The sequence below is a fragment of the Scomber scombrus genome, chromosome 22 (genome assembly GCF_963691925.1).
Source record: "Scomber scombrus chromosome 22, fScoSco1.1, whole genome shotgun sequence".
NCBI classification, from domain to species: Eukaryota; Metazoa; Chordata; class Actinopteri; order Scombriformes; family Scombridae; genus Scomber; species Scomber scombrus.
In genome coordinates, this window is record NC_084991.1 from 18,079,396 (window position 1) to 18,099,921 (window position 20,526).

At 36.7% G+C, this 20,526-nt stretch overlaps 1 protein-coding gene across 2 annotated transcripts; it reads left to right on the top strand.

Annotated features, from left to right (window-relative positions):
* Positions 1–470: 470 nt before the first annotated feature.
* On the top strand, positions 471–16,385 carry LOC134004732 (sodium- and chloride-dependent betaine transporter-like). Of its 2 annotated transcripts, XM_062444105.1 has the most exons (17): positions 507–536; positions 1,542–1,680; positions 2,578–2,763; positions 3,121–3,255; positions 3,935–4,075; positions 4,270–4,387; positions 5,315–5,368; positions 6,110–6,239; positions 7,914–8,048; positions 9,884–9,987; positions 10,078–10,202; positions 10,676–10,788; positions 10,927–11,064; positions 11,364–11,466; positions 13,931–14,031; positions 15,268–15,414; positions 15,537–16,385. In XM_062444105.1, the coding sequence occupies exons 3-17, from the start codon at positions 2,589–2,591 to the stop codon at positions 15,702–15,704; spliced, it is 1,887 nt and encodes a 628-aa protein (XP_062300089.1). In that variant the 5' UTR covers positions 507–536; positions 1,542–1,680; positions 2,578–2,588; the 3' UTR covers positions 15,705–16,385. The 2 variants fall into 2 exon arrangements, with proteins under 2 accessions (XP_062300090.1, XP_062300089.1); XM_062444106.1 differs by lacking the exon at positions 1,542–1,680 and having other exon boundaries at positions 471–536.
* Positions 16,386–20,526: the final 4,141 nt, after the last annotated feature.

Below are 20,526 nucleotides of genomic sequence, written 5' to 3' on the forward strand. Positions count from 1 at the left end.
CCCGCGGGCCACATGTTTGACACCGATAGAAATTGACACCTGGACCTGGTATAGCCTACAACTCCCATCATGTGATTATAGAAATACAAATAGAGTACCAGGCAGCTGGGTGATATTAAAAGGTTGAAATGGGGGTGTAACATGTTTCAGCTTGCAGCGCAAGAAAATAATTAAACAAGATTTGTAGGTTAGCCTCAACACAATTCTCACCAACCCAGATGTGGAGTTTGTCGACGGCACTGTGCTGAGATTGAGTATTTTTAGGTCTGTTTTAGTTTATAAAATATGATCCCTATAAACCGTATATAATGCACTTTTAACTGTGGTCAACTGAATTGACTTTTGTTAGTTAGTTTTTTTCATAGTAGACTGTAGCGTTTGTTTAAATGTCAGTGTTTTTCCACTAACTTTTATGTGAGGGTGTCCATGTGGAGACAGGCTAGTCAGGAGGACACACCCCAAATAAGAGGCTTTTCTTCAAACTTCGCTCAGTCAGTCAACACATTATATTGTTTGCGTTCACTGCAAGCTCACGGGTGAGTTTCATGCATTCAACTCTCCTTAGTGGCTAGAAAAATAGTACTATAGCCTTAATATGTTTTGCAGTTCTGTTTTATTTTACTTTAAGGCAAGTATTTGCAATCTTCAGCATGAGTAATGTATTCGATTTTGGCAATGATTTATTTGTATTTATTTGTCTATTTCTTTTTTTTCTTTTTTTCTTTTTTACCAGCGAAATATACTGAAACACAATGTGGGATATTCATTAGGGCAAATGTAAGAACTATACATGAACGTTTTTTCCACATCTGCAAATGTTGTGCAAGACAGATGGTGCCGAGAGAATGGCATGAATCATTTATCAGTTTATTTGGTTTCAAGGAATCAAGGAATTTATCTCACCACAGTTACACACGGGGTGTAAACGGAGGGGGGAAAGAGGTGGAGTTGTTTTTGAAACTTTTTTATTCATAAAAACAAACCTGAACCACAACCTGGAGTCTATATTCACTATGAAACATAGGCTATTCTATTTCTTACAGATGTTAACAAATAATTAATCAAATAATTAAAAATTAAAATTAAAATCATCGATATTTAAATATCATCGATATTCAAGTTCATGCCTTGTCATTTCCTGATGTAGTCACATAGGACTACACGAAAGCAAAAGTGTAAGTGATAAATTAAATTTGCCGGGATTAAATCCTCCAACATTCCTTTAAATTGCGCCACTCGGCCAGCACTGTTTAATTCAGCTCGATGCGCATAACACCCAACAGTAGTAGTCTACTGTCATCATAGCAATAAATAGGGTACAGTGGGCTACATGCTTTTTTAAAATTATTTTACCCATATCTCTGGATATGGGAAGGAGGCAACCCCCTGGTCAGTCCATAGTCCTAGACGCGAAATGATCTATACTGTCGCACGAGTGCCCATGAAAGTCTATTTCTGACTTTATTGTTATTTGCACAAATGACTGTTTTCATGTTGCAGCACTATAATTGGATTGTTTAAATAAATTATTTTTATTTTAGATATTTGAAACGTTGTATGGGTGAAGCAGCATAAAATCACTGTGAGGGGGATACAATACAAAAATACCTGAGCAGAGGCAGGGATATAGACACCAGAGGGCAATGGTGGAAACTAAGTACATTTACTATTGTGCTGTAGGTAAGTACACTTTTGAGGTACTTGTACTTGTACTATTTCCATTTGATACTACTTGATACTTCCACTCCACTACATTTCAGAGGGAAATATTGTACATTCTGCCCCACTACATTTATTTTAAATATAAAATAATATTCAATACTCTCACTGTTGTTTTTTTTTGTCTGCTCTTTTCTTTTAAAAATGTTATGCACTTTGTGTGAACATTGCTACATAAGTGATTGTTGTTATTATTATTATTATTATTATTATTATTATTATTATTATTATTATTATTATTATTATTATTATTATTATTATTATTGTTATTTATTATTAGTAGTAGTATCATAAACACATGATAGAGTTATATAGCATGATTCAGTACACCAACATTAAAATGTTCTTACATGTTCATGATAGGGATTTTCACAGTCTGAGACTATGGGCCTCCCCTCAGACAAAGATTGGAGAAAGCCCCTACTGTTGCCAATGTACCCCTTTTGTCCCTTTTCAATGTGTCACTGTGACCACAACAGTCTCCTCTTTGTCCAGTCTCAACTATGAAAATGCTTTGCCATAGACTGAGGTTTCCATTTGACTGACTTCCAAGTGAGACACAGTATAGGGTCAGATTAGGGGTTTGTGTGTTGCTTTAGAGCCTTGCCAACTTTGTGCAGGGGTCTTCAAAGTCTGTAACTATGGCCCTTCCCTCAGATAAAGCTTGGAAAAAGATTGAATTGGCAGGTCTACAGGTTTTAAAAAACTATAACAGCATTCATGAACATGGATTGTGCAAAAGATATATATCTGGCTAAAGTTCTCTAATAAAGAAATACAGAATAGAAAGTGCAGTAGTGCAAGAGGATTGGGTGATACACTTTTGACTAATTGATTAATGATGTGTGCATACAGCAGATTGAGACACCATGACTGAAGAAACAGCCAATGGGATCCGCGTTGAAGACTCGGGGACAGATAAAGGGGCTCCAGCGAGGGAGAAGTGGGCCAATAACACAGAGTTCTTGCTCTCCGTGGTCGCAGCAATCAATGGCTTTGTAAATGTTTGGAGATTTCCTTATCTGTGCTTTAGGAATGGAGGAGGTAAGGGACTGGTTTTGAGCATGTGGGGGGGGGGGGTATTTGCTTGCTGAAACAAATAAATTAGAGCTGTGGAGGTTGAGTAAAAGCATTTGCACGTGTGTAGGTGCATGTTTTCATCTGTCATTATGTGTGTATGTTGGCTAGTAGTCAGAGTTTGATAGTCTTATAGTACATCTTAATCTCAAAAACAGAGTTAACAGGCAGTTTTATTTACGATCATCTTCATGGCTGTCTTGATTTTATCCAAGAAGTTTTTCCAAAAAGATGTGTTACTACTATCAATTTTAGCTTGATTGTCCTGGAAAAAAAATCCAATCCTCAAAAGAAAATAATTCTCTCACATATTTATATTTTCAGTTGCCTTCTTCATCCCTTACTTTGTGTGTCTCATCTCCGTTGGCATTCCCATATTCTTCCTGGAGACTGCATTGGGCCAATACACCGGTGAGGGTGTGGTCACTGCCTGGAGGAAGATTTGCCCTATGTTCGAAGGTAAAAGCGTAGCTCAGAAAGATTTGTGTTGAACTACACAACAATTAGTCAGATGGCATTCAGGAAAAAACTGGTTTGCCATGTAATTTGTCATTATTACTGGAAATAAAATGATCACAGTAATTAATCACTGCTGCTTTTATGTCTGTCTTAGTTTGGGATTTTAAAAATTAAGTGTGTATGTGTATGTTGTTTTATTTCTATTTAACTTTAGCACATGGATCCCAAGTAACACAATTTTGTTCCTCTATATGTAATTATTATATATATGGATGGAATGACAATAAATTTGAACTTGAAACGTGAAACTTGAAATTTGAAAAATTGTGAACATGTCCTTTAATATTCTAGATTGAAGAGATTTTTACTACCTCCACTGGAGTTTAGAAGCTGTCAACCCTCAATAATGGGAAAGGATTGTTTTCCCCTTTATTTAAATTTATAGTAGGCAAAACTGCTCATCCAATAGGGCGATAAGATAAAAGAATAAGTAGAAGGGAGTATGTTTCCTGATTGTGGCCAGTGTTGATGATTAATTCATGATATTAAATACTTCCAATCTTATACCAATATGAAATAACTGAAGAAGTAAAACACATACCTACTTACACTTAGTGTTGGAGACTGGGAACAGAAACGTTAACTTACCTACTGTGTGACCACTCGTTGTTTCCTGCAGGTGTGGGGGTTGCGTCCCTAGTGGTCATGATCTATCTGAACATCTTCTTCATTGTGATATCAGCCTGGACTATCTTCTACCTGATCAACTCCTTCATAAGCCCTATGCCCTGGTCCACATGTAACAACGTTTGGAACACTGGTAAAGCACTCTTGGGGATGAATCAACGTTGGCACATTTAAACACAGCTGTATTTTATTAGCAGTGCTCATACACTAAATCTTGGTTTCCTGTTTACTTCAGAGGAAACACAAGACACATTTTCCTTAACCTTTTCACATTTTTATAGGCATAACATGCATCTCATCTTTATCTCTCTTTTCTTTACCCTGTAGACGAATGTCATACTCGTTATAGCATTTATGCAAACCCCCATATGTTTCATTCTGAGTCCAACTGGTCATTCCTAAACAACTTTACCTCAGATGACTACTTAGAGAATGACAGTTTCATGTAAGTTGCATCTTTATTATCAATCTGTTGCACCTTTTTCTTTCTTTCTTTGGAGACAGGATTACAACAGTCAAGTAATACTATAATATACTAGTAAATATATTTTATAAAATTCATATAAAATGCAGCAGTGAGATCCTCACTGGCACTTCCATTTCTGCTCCAAGACTATGGAACAGTTTACCCCAACTACCGCCTTTTTAAAATCATGACAAAAAAGTAACCATGTTACTTTAAAATTGCAGTTGAATCTCTAACAACTATGAAATTGTTTAAACTCTGTCCATTACATACTATGTTTATTTCTGTTTTAATTATTTAGTCATGTTCTGAATTTCTTTGTTAAGCACTTTTAAAACACATTTAACACATACTGGACGTCAGCCATCACTACATCATGCTGATTTGTGTCTTTCTGTGAGATCAATTAAACAATTGTAAGAAACGTGAGATTAATGTTGGCTTCAATATGTAGCAGCTCAGGGACACACCCATGTTTATATGTGTTTAGAGCAGGATGTGCTTACATCTGTTTCTGTAGTAAAAGATAACACATTTTAATTGCTGTCCTGGGACAGTTTAGGGGTGAAAAGTACACCAGCTAAATCTAAACATATTATGCTTTTAGTTGAATAGTGGTTGAAAAGAGGGCTGTATTTTTTGGCATATTAAATAATAATGGGTTTTTTAAAAGTTGTTATAGTATCACACATCCCTTTAAATGTTATTGATTATTTAATATTTCTTGATAATATCAAGAGTCATCTGTGTAATACTGGAAATAAATAACCTGATAAATGTTTTGAGGCTAAAAAAACAAAGCTAAAATAATAGCTGAGGATTGTTTAGAACTATTCTTTGATTTAGCCAGAATTGCTTTGCCTCTTTCATTTTACTTTACCTGCCTGCATTGTTTTATATTTGCAGGAATGGGACAGATACATCCCTGACATTCACTTCACCGGAAGAAGAATTCTGGCTGTAAGAAACACACACACATACACACACTTCTTAAAACGTGAGGGAAAAAAGTAACGACATTAACTTCATACTCTCTGGTGTGTCTTTCTGATGTTGAAACATTCCTCAAAAATAGCTGTTAATGCTTTCCAGATAAGAGGCTATCTTTATTCTCAAGGTGTTGATTGAGTATGATGTTAATGGTAAGACAACAAAAAGTGAACCAGGGCCACCCAGACACAGTAGAGACAATAAGCCAGAAAGCCACAAATATTTTTTATCTAATTACAGAAGCTTACTTAAGTTCCAGCTTCCCCCCCTACTCTTAAGATATTGTGTAACATGGTGCCTGGCCTTCAGATGATAGCTCATATTGGGAAATCAGCTGAGTACAACCTCACTGCACTAGCTTCCCTCAATGAGATCAATATGTGGTCTGAACTTTCCTGGTTTAAACCAAAGCCTTCCAGAATAAGCTAAAATAGATTTTAACAGCTTAAATTATGGTCAAAATGTTTATTCCTTTTCAATTTATTTGAATTTATTTCCGCATGGGCATGTTAACAGGAAATATGCATTTCAAGCCATTCTTGTTATGCTGCCATGGCATATTTAGCTTGGTTTAGTTCCAGGAGGGGGAAGCTTTTGAAAAAAGAAACACTGCATTTGTATGCATTTCACATCTGCATCTCCATCATTCTGTGTGTTATTTGCAGAGGATGCATGTGTATATATGTGTTTTCATGTCCATTTCTTCCACAGTTCACGTGTGCTAAGACCATCATATGACATGTCGCTGGGTAAGGTGCACTGGGACCTGGCTCTGTGTCTCCTGCTTGCCTGGATAATATGTTACTTCTGCATCTGGAAGGGAATTAAATTCATGGGCAAGGTAAGTACTCAGAGTGCATGTACAGTATAGTACTTTCTCTGATATTATATTGCAGCCACTTAATGCACAGTCCATATGTCAGCTGTCTTAAACTTATTTATCTTTCTCTCTATCTGTATTCACTCTTTTGTGATTTGCATAGATTTAATAAAGGGACATAGCCTAAATAAGTGATGATTGCTTTTCTATCTGGATTTGTCAGTGTTCATAAAGTTATAACCCTTAATCCCAATTTAAATTATATCAACATTATATATGTTGTAACATTTTTGGGCAATATTGCAAAAACAAACACTGTAGCAATTACTATATGGCCATTACTTGTTACACAGATACATTATTTCCCTAATATTCACATTAATTCCTGTTAGTAGTTATGCTGCCATTTCATGTCACCCAAAAAATGACTTCATGTATGTTCTCAAGTTAACATGTTGATTGGCTGAGGCAGTTGTACATACATGATCAATGGTCTTAGGACAACAACCACTTGGCAAAATCAGTTAATGCTTTGTAAATTAATCCTCCACAGTTTGTTTGGTTGCACTTTAAACAAATGCAGGAATGCCCCCCTTTTAACCTTTCTTACAGAGGACCTACTTAACATGTGTTTGCTGCCTCCAGTGATGTCATGTGTCAAATTGTATTTTTTAAACATTCTTGTCATTACCACCAGTAACCACAGGTGTCACTAAGTAAACCAGGGCTGAAGCAGCATTTTAATATTAAATCTGCTCTAATGAATATTTCTGTATGAACAATGGATAAAAAGGATATGTATAATGTGTAAGGTGTTGCTAGTAGTGGAATGCCCACAGACAACTGACTGTACAGCTCTCTTCAGCTCTATGGAGCATTTTAGCATATTTCAGCTCATCGTTTGGTTTTAAAGTTCACTACTTTTAATGTTTAGGTTCGCTGTCAGAACTCTTATCAACAACATTTCTAACATCAGGCAGCTGTTGTCAATAAAAAAAAGTTATCTACTAGCTGGTAAGCATGGTGAAGCATTTAACAGCTCAATAGCCAGACATTTCCCTTAGGAGTTGGTGGAGAACACAACAGAGCTAAATGGAGAGTAAATTAAATGGAGAGTGAAAACAAATCAGTGCATTGTGTGTAGTGTATATTACAAAAAACACATGGCAAGTGGAAGAACATGTTTGCATATGTGCAAAACCATAACCTGCTTGCATACACCTGAACAAGTTTCTAAAATCGGGATTGCTTACTGATTGTCTGAACAAAAGTACGAAGAAAAAAAAACTCTCTTACTGTTGAGGCATGAAAATACCTATTTTAATGCAGTGATTCTTCCACATTTTTTGTATTGCATGACAAGTTGAATTAAGCCTTAAGCTTAGGATCCATGACAAAAAAGTCATTACTGCCACTCTTTTAAAATTTCATAATGCACTCAAATGTCTGCTTAGTCTTTAAAATCATTCATAAAATGTTATTACTTGGTGTTTTCTTCTCCAATTACATTGCATTCTGTCATTAATGTATTGTTCCACCTACCTGCCCAAGTACGGGTGGAAAATAGCAATTTTACTAAAATATGATACAATGCATTTCTCCTTATTTTGTACAAAGTTCATGTTTTATTGCGCACTGTCTCTGTCTAAATAAAATGACATTATATTATATTACATTGCACTTGTGTGTTTGCAGATAGTATACTTCACTGCTACATGCCCCTACCTGATGATGCTCATCCTTTTCATCCGTGGGGTGACACTCCCAGGGGCTGGCGAGGGCCTAGCATATTACCTCATGCCTGATTATAGCAGGATCATTTCTCCATCTGTAAGTACACACTTAGTAAACACACTAAGTATACAGCTGTTTTTGTTACAATGTTTGGTTTCTGAAATGTCATTGTATTGTCTGGAACTCCTGCTTTCCATTACACTAATCAGTATGTGGCTCTTAGTCAGTGCTCTGTCCTTGGCCTCCAAACCAACCTAAACATCTATCTCTTTATTTTCCCACACCTCTCTCACTGTTTGGTTCTTTTCTGTTCTAACACGATGAATACAGTGTCCTGTTATTCTTACCGCCCCCCCCTCCCTTCCTTTTTTCTCTGCCTTGACTCCACACTTCCGGTCCCAAGACAGTCTTAACAAGAAAAACAAACCAAGATGCTTTTCAGTCAAAAAAAAAAAACGTTTGTCAAAGAAATCTTTCCCCTCAAATATACAGTAACATTGCAACATCATCATACAGGAGTCAAAACAGCATAGGACAATTTCTAACACATTTTGAAGGTATTTTTCCCAAAAAATCACTGACAAGTTAATCGTGTAGACTTCATGCAAGACTTTTACAGGTATGTACTTAAAAATTAGCACACTTTATAACAGATCTGTTTTTCACTCAGTATAATGATTTTATTTCTAAACTAAAAAATAGGGTGAACTTGATTTGTTGGCAAGCTCAATGACCACATTTGCTTCAGCTGGCAAAAAGGGGTCTTTCTCTTCCCCCTACTCTGTCTTCCTCTTGACAGTTCACAGCATGACTCTCAGCGTCAGGGGTCAAATATTATCACCGGAGGGTTAAGTCTTGAAAGTCGTCTTGCAGGGACATCTCTTCCTCTTCCTATGCATGTATGCCATCATGTTTGTAAGAACATTGAAGCTGAAGTTGATGTTGAACATAGATCAGAAAGGAGCCCTTTGATATGTTCTTTGAAAGTTGTTTCTCACACTCGTGCTTTTCCAGTCTACGCCTGAGAAACAGAACTGAGAATATTACGTGGAGTAATATTTAAAGTAGGTGAAAGCGGTTATGAGTCAGAGAGTGGGGGTTATGCAATACCAGATGCTCTTAACAACATATCCAAAAACAGATGTTTCTAATGAGTCTTGCCGAGCATGAAAGTGTCTGCTTTTGCTTGATCCACAGAGGAAATCGTAGCTGAGCCCTGGCATGCAACTGGGATCTGTTTAATGTATGAATGTGTCCCGTTTTTTACCATGTGTCAGTGTGCATGTGAGAATATGCATGTGGAACACCCAAGAGCATTTTAAATAAAACACAGGCTTTTAAAAGGACTCAACAGTTTCCTCTTTGTCCAGTCTCAAATATGAAGATCCTTTGCCATAGACTGAGGCTTCCATTTCTGACCCAAGGCTAGGAGTAAGTCATCCTCAGCATGGGGCCAGACTAGGGGTTTGTATATTGTTTCGGAGCCATGCCAACTATGTATTTTAGAGGGCAAAAATCTCAATACTGCAGTGTATTTAATGCTAACCAGATGCTGTCAGGAAAAAGGCCTGCAGACAGACAAGACAGACATTCAAAACCGCCCACATCCACAAACTTGAATGCACACTAATGCAAACACACATGGTGAACATTCTTTCACATAGTTGTGAACACAGTGACACAAAAACAAAACATGGTAAGATGCAAATATTATATGCCTGCATTATGTACATGAGGACACACACTCAAAACTTGTATCATTATTGGCACTGGCAAAAGCAAAGTTGTTGTTCATTTGAAAAAAAGGTTATTCATTTTTGGTTAATTGTTTGGCATATAATCTGGGTTATTTCAACAATGTGAATTTTCAAAGCTAAATGATTCTCATATGTAGCTATGAAAAGTATAAGCCTCGTTGTTACCTGCTGTAGGTATGGATTGACGCAGCAAGTCAAGTGATTTACTCCTACTCTTTGTCTGTTGGAGTACTGACCACTCTTGGAAGCTATAACAAATACAACAGCAACTGCTACAGGTCAGTGCCGCTCTCAGTGCATCATCATGTGTACAGATTTAGAGTCATGTGCTTTTTGACTGAGGAGACTTATCTTCTTTTATGTTGCAGAGACTGCTTTGCACTGTGCTGTCTGAACTTCGCCACCAGTATCTTTGCTGGCCTTATTGTGTTCTCAGTACTGGGATTCATGGCTTATGAACAGAATGTAGAAATATATGACATTGCTATGTCTGGTGAGTTAATTCCCCACTTTTCATCCCTTACCTTTATTTGACAGTTTTCACTATAAACTTCTTGTGATAAACTTAGGCATTGAAACTGTTGAAACAACAAACAGCATCCACAAGATGGCATCTTATGACCAGATACAGTTAAAAGATTTTCATTTCAAAGTAGTTCATTTTTTCAGTCATTCAGGCCAGTGGCATTCCTACACTTACAGAAGAATGCAATGAATACCACCTTTCACAATTTGTTATTTCATTTGATATTTTTTAGTATTTAAATTAACTTTATTTGTTCTAGTTTTCCTCTTGACCTTATTTGTTCTTTTTAATCATGCTTTAGAAAGCATCTTGGGACAAAAGTCTGCATGAAAAGTGCTACACATATAAAAGTTATTGAACTCAGTTTTGTTGTGTTGTGGACCTCAAGATTGCCAGACGCTATTCACATGTCAAAAGTTGCATTCATTTGCTTTTAACAGGTCCTGGTTTGGCTTTCATAACCTTTCCTAAGGCTGTCTCAATGCTGCCTGGCTCGATGTTTTGGTCTGTGCTCTTCTTCCTCATGATGCTCCTCCTGGGTATAAATGCTCAGGTATGTGATGGATGGTACACAGTAGAGCTGCAACATTTAGTCGATTAGTTGATCGGCAAATTAGTCTGCAAATATGTTGATAACAGATTAATTGTTTTGAGTCATTATTCTGGGTTATTCTGGGTTCTTTCCTCACAGTTTGTGTACGTGGAGAGCATGGCCACAACCATCACAGACCTATTCCCACATCACCTGAGGAAGCCTGGAAGAAGAGAAATACTGACCCTGGTCATCGCTGTGGTCTGCTTCCTACTGGGACTGCCATTTATTACTCAGGTAAGGGACAGCAGATGGGGAACGGTGACAATGATAGAACTCTTGCTTACTCTTAATTTGGGTGGATCAGGGAATAAACCCAGGCCTAGCATGACTCTCTTTAAATTCTAATTTATATATATATGGTCAGCATTACATGATACTGATGAATAATATACTAAATATGAATATGCGTGTCATTAAGGCGTCCTGCTATTGGAGCCCTGAGTCTCAGGAAATTGGTCTGGACAGTAAGATATAAAGACAAAGATAGCCTTTCATTTCTCTGCCTGTTTTTTTTTTTTCTGCTCATGTTTCAGGGAGGAATATTACTCTTTCACGTGGTTGACCTGTATGGCCTCAGTGAAATCATTATCCTCTTCATTATCGGCTTTGAGTGCATTGGCATTGCCTGGGTGTATGGTAAGTCATGGACTGGCTGTTATCACTGCACTACATGATGCACACCAGCTTCTCAACACAAAAGTCATTTACTAACTTCAATTCACATTAGCTACTAAACAGAACTTCATCTTATCTCCCCCACTTATGCAATTCTGGCAGCAGCATTAGTTTCATCACTGTAATCACTTATCTGTGTCATCTTATCTGTTTAGAAACTAGCTTTGATTTAAAAAAAACAAACAACTTTAACAGTCATTTTATTTTTATCCTGCGTGACTTAAAATGACTCAACAACATAAAAACATTAAAAAAAAGGATATTTGGATGAGATTGAACTTATATTTTAGAATATTTTGTTGTGAAGTATCTTAAAATTACATTTCACATTATTATGGATTTGCACCACATATACAGTAGATACACTCCTCTAAAGGAATAGAATATCTGTAACAATATCCACCAACAGCTAGGCACACAGAATCCAGGTATCCACATTAAATACACTGGGCCCTTGCTTTGTGCATCTTTGTTAGCACCAAAATGTTTTTAACTTTTAACGGCCTTAATGCTAACAAAGGATTACACTAATGTTATTTTCAATTATTGTATGATTTTACAGAAACAGAAGTTTTTGTATAGATTGCTTGCTAAAAAGCATCCATCTTCCTATTTGTTTGATTTCCTTTGACTGCTGACTGCTCTGTGTTTCATCACGACAAGTTCATCAACATCTCGCCCGAGGGATGGAGCTGTCAAAGAAACAAACTATCCTTCTCTTAGCTGAGTGTCGGCTTATTGTGGAGGCATTTATCAAGGACCAGAGTGTCCCACCCACTGGTCCTATCTGTTCATTCCCTACACCACAAACGTTAACCTTTCAATACCCCAGTATTCCTTTGCTATCACTTTGGATAAATTGCCTCAGCTTTCACCACTTCCTACACTTTCATTATCAGAGGTATTACTGTCAAAATAACAGCATGTGGGTTGGGTGTTCCTTTGTTATCATATTTGTCTTTATAGCTAATCTCTTATATCTCAGGGCGTCTGATACTTTTTCACAAAACAAGACAATTTATTTTATGAAGCTGAAGCTATCTTTGCCTGCTGCTGGAGATACAGCAGTATATTCTTTGGAAGTGCATTCAAAAACAGCCTGATCATACACAGGTCAAGTATATATATTCAATTTCAGTGAATTGCATTTCCAACTACACTTTGTCTTTGGAATTAGGGTTCAGCCACACACCCCCCACTGCAAAATGATGCAGGGTGAGATATTGATCAGTTCCTGCAGCTGCTTCGTCTTCCCAGTTTGAGATGTTTAGCCATTTGCTCGGCCTTCAGAGTGAGTCTTTGTTATGTGTGGAGATCCTCACCCACATGGAAATTAGGCCAATCACTTTTCCCCTTTTACATAGTTAGTTTCAGGGTTGATTACTGTGACATTTTATAAAGCGGTGTCTGCTTTCCTAAATACGTTTTACAACTTATTCTGCTATTATACATTTGCAAAAATCAATCTGTGGAGGTTAGGGTTAAGGTTAGGGTTCCATCAAGCAGGTCATGTACTCCTCTCCCGGCCTGTGTTTTAATGTCTCTCCTTTCTATAGTTATTATCTTCTCTTCATTCCCTTGGCTGCTCAAGGTGAGCGGCTCTTTTTTCCTCATCCCCCATTTCACTCCTCCTTATCCCTCCTCATTTAAACTCATATTATCTCCTCCCTCCTGGCATTTTTACACCATCCCCCCTAATTTTAACTGAGAGATTAAACCTGAGTTTTATTTCCCTGGATACCTGCTTTTCATTGGTTTGAAGGTTCCTCCTCATCTAACTCCACCTCCACCCTAATGACTTAGTTATTTTCCATTGTGTATTGAAACATAAACTTCACGTTTCCTAATGATAAATAACATAAGTATGTCAGATACAAGAATTCCATTAGTTATGTTCAGATAATAGTTCATGGTACTGATGTTGTTTTCTTTTTTAGACTATTTACATGAACATTACTAACTATATTTTTTTCTGTTTCACAGCACCTTAAATATTTTTGGATTGACGCATTATTAAATCCAAAAAGTTATGTCCACAAATAAGTCAAAAAAAGAATAATCACAGGTTAAAGACACCCTTTTTTGTTTTTGACCAATAGGAGCACTATGGAATTTGTATTGCAGCAATTGAATGTAAACATTGCACAACATAAAAACTTAAAACTTTGGCTTTGCAAGTGTTTTATGAGAAAGGATATACATTTAACCCATTTGTTACACATTCCACTACATGCCACTAAATTCTACACACTGCATCTTTAATAAAAATCTGTATTTTGGTACCACTGGATATCAAAAAATGAAGGCTTCACCATCTAAGTGTGTTTTCATTCAGGGGCCCCGTGTGTTTGAGAGTGTTCCCTGTAAAAACAAAACTGTTCTGTTACCTTTGATTGCCTAACACTTCCTGTCTATGACTTTGCAGGTGCAGACCGTTTCTTACACAACATTACAGACATGATAGGGTACCCGCCAGTCCCAGTGCTGAAGTACTGCTGGATGTTTTTCACACCGCTCATCTGTTGGGTAGGCTTCTCGCACATCTCTCATCTCTTTTACTTAATTCATCAACTTTGTTTGTCTTTCCTGTGTTCCTCTTTCCTTCACACTATTCATTATTTTCTTTATATTTGCCCTGAACACAGATCCTATGCTGCCCTTCATCACCCCTCCTCTTTTCTTCCTCTTGGTTCTATCTCTCCTGGGCTTTCATCTCTGCTGAGTGTTTCAGATAGTTCATTTTGCCACATCAGTAATTATGCATGAGCTCACATATAAAAGGAGGGATGCTGTCTTTACCTGAAAATGTGGACTCATCTGTTTTTAAACACACTTCACTGCAGGCATGATCAGTAGAAGAGCAGAAAGTACAGTAGATACACTAATTTGGATGTTGAGTCAATTAAAGCAGTTAAAGGAGTTTACTGGTGTCTAAATCACACACATCACACAACGTTACAGTAAAGGACATATAACTGCTGACCATTTACAAAGACCTAAATACATTTTATGATTGAAGAATGTATGTTTTTTCTTTACAGTGCTGCATGTCACCATGGTTAGAGTGGTATATTACTGTTTGATAATAGTTGAAAGTGTAGATAGTTTTAGAACTTTGTGTTAAAATATTCAGAACATAACACTGCTCTAGATGTTATTTTTACATTGGAAAAATGTATAATGTGAAATTGGTTGCTTAAAGTGACGAACCCACAGAGAATTACCATCCAACTTTTTAGTTCCTCTCAGCTCTACAAAGCATTTTAGCAACTTTCAGCACATTGTTTTGGATCTAGTGCCAGAAACTTGACTGTTTTGGTTTACTCTCAACGGTCTCAACACTCTCATCAATCTTATTTCCAGCTCTGATAAACAGTGTCAAAATGCTGATAACCAGTGTTAGAAACTAGCAAAACACATATTTCCTTTTCTTGGTCGAGACTAAAACAGAGCTGAAAGAAGAGAGTATCACACTGAAAGGTCACCAGTTGGCCGGAAACATGACAAATAATTCCTAATGTAGCTTTGTGTCCTCTATACATGTAAATAGGCATCTGTTATTGAAAATGTTTGTTATATCATTGCTTATGGTGATAATATATCAGTGGTGTGTTTACAGGTTGTTGTGCTGCTGACAAGTGGCCAAGTGATTTGTCACAGATATTAGATTTTTTTGTTCACATATAGATAGGATGATTCCTCTACTGTCAACAACACCACTAAAAGTAAAGCTTTTTAACTTGTCCATTTCATGTTCCCTAGATCGCTATACTATATCATTTATCATTACCATCCCATTTGGTGGTGTTCGGCTTTGACGCCGGTGGGCATAGTTACACTTTGGGCAGTCTACTCATCTTTACTCCACTGATATTCATCCCAGTTTTCATTTTGGTCTCATCGTATAGGGTGAGTGAATTTGAAAGTTGCATTTTGTCATTTTCAAATATAAATATATTTTCACAATACTTACTATGATACTGTGATGTTTGCATAACTGATTTTAATTAAATTTCCCTCCAAACAATCAGAATTTCCAAACTATGTCTACACCATCCAGTGACCTGCGTCAGGCTTGGGCACACAAGCCAGTGCTCACTCTGTGTAAGTGTGTAATCTTCAAGGCTCAGGGGCCGCCAAGCAGCACCGTGGCTGAAGGAAACGAGAAGATGATGATGGAGGAACCCATTGGAGTTTGATTGTAATTAATGACATTTATAGATCTTGCAGCAAATGATGGTTCTTAGCATCATTGCAATATACGCCAAAAAACAATTATTTGAATCATATGCAAAGTTTTATAAATGTTTACACTTTTCACAGGTATTCAGGGAGGTCATTTTAGGATTGTTTTCTTTTTACCTATGCACATTATTAAACCTTTTTATATTACCTTTAAAAAAAAAAAAGAAGAAGAAAAATGAAAAAGTCCCACATAATGTACAAACTCAAACTTACCCATAATCCTTTACACTGTAGTTGGCCTATGACATTAACAAGGTAGTGCATCTGGGTCATTTATTACATTTGTTTTACCTGCAATTTAAATGAGGTTAGCTGTTTATTAAATGTATAATTACAGACAAAACTGTCATTATATTAATATTAATGAACGCAAAATTTGAATAAGGGTTTTGAATTCTGTTTATATAATGTTAGGATGCTATCATGGTCAATAGTTTAAGAGTCAACACAATTTACTTCCTTTGTCATTAGGAATATTTTGTGATTATTAATATAATATCTCCCTTTTAGTCAACCAAAATGGACCAATTTTTGTTTCTGAATGTGCCCATGATATTCAGTGTCATATATCATGAATATTAAACATATTACCTTGTGTAAACAGTGGTGATACATCTCATTAAAAGTATCAATGTATTAAATGTCATAGTGCAGTGTTTCTCTTTTGATTCTGTCCATATTGATTTCTGACCAGATAAACATTCGATACAAGTTCAGAATGATCAACCTGCCTTTTCCAACCGATCACATTGTTCCTATTGTGTAACATTATTAAGAAAAAATCTTCATCTCTGCGTCTTCCTACTTTTTGTTATAAATATACCAAACACGAACTTATAGACAGCCATGGAACCACAAACACACTGTGTGTATGTGTGATAGGTGAACATGAACTTGTTCCATCATAACGCCACGCTCAACCATCTGTGTAATTCAAACTGGCATTCAATTAACAGACAGTTCCACCCAGTTGCCTCCCACCTCCCCTCCCCTCCCCTTCAGCCGCCTCCGCCCTGCCCCTGACAACACAGAATGACCCTCAAGATCCTGAAAATACCTGGCCTTAAAAGCCAAAAGGTGCACCATTGGGTTAACTGGTTCAAAAAAAGAAAAAAAGAAATCAACAACAGGAAACTATCTGAAGGCCATTGGCAATTTGATGTTCTTCAAGTGATGGAGAACAACAGTATGGAATATGTCAGGTCATGCCACCATTTTATATATTGATGGCTCTGCTTGTATTAGAGCTGCAATTTGCCTGAGGATAGTTATAGAACAATAGGTTAACAAGTGGTGCAACACTTCCTTTTTTCCCTGTTCCCATTTATAATTAGAGTATCTACAAATCAGCCTTTACATAACCAGTCACTAACCAGCTGCAGTGGACACATAACAACCAGTGTTACTATATGCAAATACAGAATGCAACACGGGGGACAAAATTAGGCCAGTAGGACGTTAACAGCTGACATAGTTGGCAGGTTCACTTCTCCTTTATTTAATTTAATTTAATTTAATTTTTTTTTTCATTTTGGAGCAATGTCATACCAATACCTTAGAGTTGGTTCTGTGGCCTCATAAAAATGTTTACCCCAACAATTTAGTATTGTCCGTCCATTAAATGGACATACTCGGATTAAGACACAGATGAAGTGAATAATGGTGAAAATTGAATATTGTGACTCCTAATGTGGGTAAGGCTCCAAAAACACTGGATCCTATATTTCCCATGATGTAACTTGATAATCTCTTTTTCTCCCTTTTTCTTACTGATTCAGAGCATACTATTATATCACATTTAATACATTCTGCTGCATTATTAGTTCATTTTACTAATGAGCTGGGATCTTCCCAAATTGCCTCATTCTGTTTCATAAAAAGGCAAAATGAAAGATGTCAACTCTGCTGGAGACAAAATTAAGATATGAAAAATCAACCTGAAAAAAATGTAATGATATTTTAAGACAGGAGAGCCATTGCTTCTATGAAAGAAAATATTGGAGGAAGAATACTGAGTGTGAATCCATGATTGGCTGTTGTAAATAGGAAACCACAAGTAAAAAAACAACCACCACACATTTGTATATTTTCTGAAGAATTTCTCAGTGAAGTGAGAGAAACCAGACTTTTAAAGTTGCCTACCTTTTTTATTGTATTATTTTAGTGTCAGGGTTCAATTATATGTTTTTTAATGTCTTGAAAAATTATTTATGCTCTTTTTAATTTATGCTCCCTTTTGAGGAGCCTGGACTGTCTGCCTGACTATTCTATTACCTGGTGGAAGTCAGGACTGTTTCTTTTTCCCAACCATCTTATTGGTGCAAATGTTATTATCTCTTTTAGTGAAGTAAAATATGTAATAATGTTCTAACTTAAAAAGCAGCTTATCGTTCGTTCTTCAGATAGTAAGAGCAGCCTCCAAAGCACTGAACTAGAGAACCAGTGATTTGTTAACACAGACATGTTGATGCTCTTGAGTGACTCTAGATGTGACCTGTGTTACGCTCTGTCAATGTGTCTAAACTTATGTTAATTATGCTAATTTAGAGGTTTCAGGATCTGGGCAGCAGGTTTACTTTGCTATTTTTGATAGATACAACGGTCTGTCAGACCATTGTGGCGGTTAGGGTTAAACTACTTTTCCCTGACACTGACAGGATTTTTTTTTAAATTGATCTTTATTGTGCTCTTGCCTTGGTGATGACATCTGGTCTCAGAATATGAGAAAACGGGTAATTTTTTGTTACTGTTTGCCAGTGATTTTATTTTTACTATTCTAAATATGAAAAGAAAACCAAACGTTTTTTTTCTCGTTTTGATTATTCTTGTCATAACCAAAACTTTAGTTAGAGGCAATCTGATGAAAGGGAATTGAAAAATCTATGAAATGTACCGTAGCATGTTAATTGTTTGATTTGTCTAATATCATTCATAAAATGTAATAAAATAAATATTTGTTAATAGAGTGCCTTTTTAGTAAATAAAATGAAGAGTTTTGGAATGGCTACAGAACTGATATTTATAGTACACAATTGCCTCCTGATAAGTTGTTTTTGTTCTGAGCTGATTGTTTACAGCGAATGACATTGTCGGCTTGACATTGCATCACTTGGTGTTGTGATTGTCGGTACCTGTCCATATATTTTCATCAGTGTCTAATGATGCCTCTGATTGTTTGCTGTTCTCAGCAACAATTCCCGTCAGACAGGGGTTTGAGAAAAGAGAAAATGAATACAGTACATCAAACATGCCTGACCTTATCGTTCAGTAGACCATTTGATAAAAATCACGAAGCAGTCCCCTGATGAAGGCAACACTGAATGCATTACAGTAACAAATTACAAAAAGTTTGATTGCTTTCCTTTGAGCTTTTATGGTGATAGTGCCTTGATGTAATTTATGTTCGGGCATATTAAGGACAATGACTTTGCATATAACAAGGTCACAAGGATTTGAGACACTTGCAATGATAAGACATGACTCAGGGGTAATGGAATGAAATGGCGAATGAGGCTGTTGATGGATCTCCAGGGAGGAATAGCACATTCTGCAGCAATGCCAATGAAACGATCAAATTCATGTATCAGGCAAACTGTAAATGAAGTCTTTCCAATGCCCTCTGTCACTTCTTTTATCTGATGTTCCCCCTCTTCCAGTTTTTCTTTCTATTTCCAGTAAAGGAACAATCTTCCTCTGTGTCTTACAGTCATTTTCCCTTTTCTATGTAGCCTATCTGTTCATCTCATTCCCCTCATATCTACACAGACATATCAACGCCATATCAACTTTTTCCCATTTTTATCTCACCTTTTTCATTCAGTCTTCCAACCCATCTGTACCTTTTTTCCTCGTTCTTTACAGTGAGTTATCTTCCCCCGCCTTCCTCATCATCTTTCATCTTTTCACTTTTTCTCTCTCATTAACACAATCATGCTCTCTCTGATGTGTGCCTCACCCTGCTTTTGTCCTTAACCTGTGGAAATTTATGCGGCATGCATCGTCCTACTGCATTACTGGATGAAAAACTTGGTAATATTAGCCTCCTATCTATGCATGCCAATCGCCTCTGGGCATTCTTCGCCTTATAATAACCCCTGCATTGATTCACAGATCACGACACATGCTGTGAATGAAAGGAAGCTCACAAGGAGGCCTCAAAGGCAGCAATTTCTTCAAACTGTTGTACAGCTTTGCCATTAAAGGGGATGTATTGTGCACATTTTCTAAGTCTATATTTATATCCTGGGGCTGTACTGAAATATATTTACATGATTAGTTAAATAAACTCCTTATTTATCTTAGACTGGCCCTTATGCAGCTCCTCAGTTCAGCCCCTGTCTGGAAACAGACCATTTTAGCTCCTGTCTCTTTAAGGCACCTTCCTGATGACCCCACTCTGTTCTGATTGGCTAACTCCTGGAAAAACTTAAAACAAAAGTTACTGAATGGTTGGGCATGTGTGAACAATCTGACGTCATCACGAGGAGGAAGTAGAGGTAACATCCCAAACCTGGACTTTTGACTTTCAGCGAGCATTTTTACATATGTTCACCTCAAGTTTTGGAACTTTGACGTTGTTGTTGACATGTTTACAATAGACATCAGACTTCATAACAGTATGAAAAATAACAGAAAATCACAAAAAGCATGTGAATAAAAAAATAGCCAAAGTCTACTACTTTTTATGAGACTCACTCACTTTCCATCCACCAAAACTATTATTTCTAGAGACTGACTAGACTGTCTTATTACTGCTATATTAATTGCAGCTTTATT

Excerpts from the sequence above, each read along its gene's own strand:
- LOC134004732 (XM_062444106.1), top strand. The coding sequence starts at position 2,589 with ATGACTGAAGAAACAGCCAATGGGATCCGCGTTGAAGACTCGGGGACA. Across the intron at positions 3,256-3,934 it reads GATTTGCCCTATGTTCGAAG|GTGTGGGGGTTGCGTCCCTA; the intron begins GTAAAAGCGTAG and ends TGTTTCCTGCAG. Across the intron at positions 6,240-7,913 it reads GAATTAAATTCATGGGCAAG|ATAGTATACTTCACTGCTAC; the intron begins GTAAGTACTCAG and ends GTGTGTTTGCAG.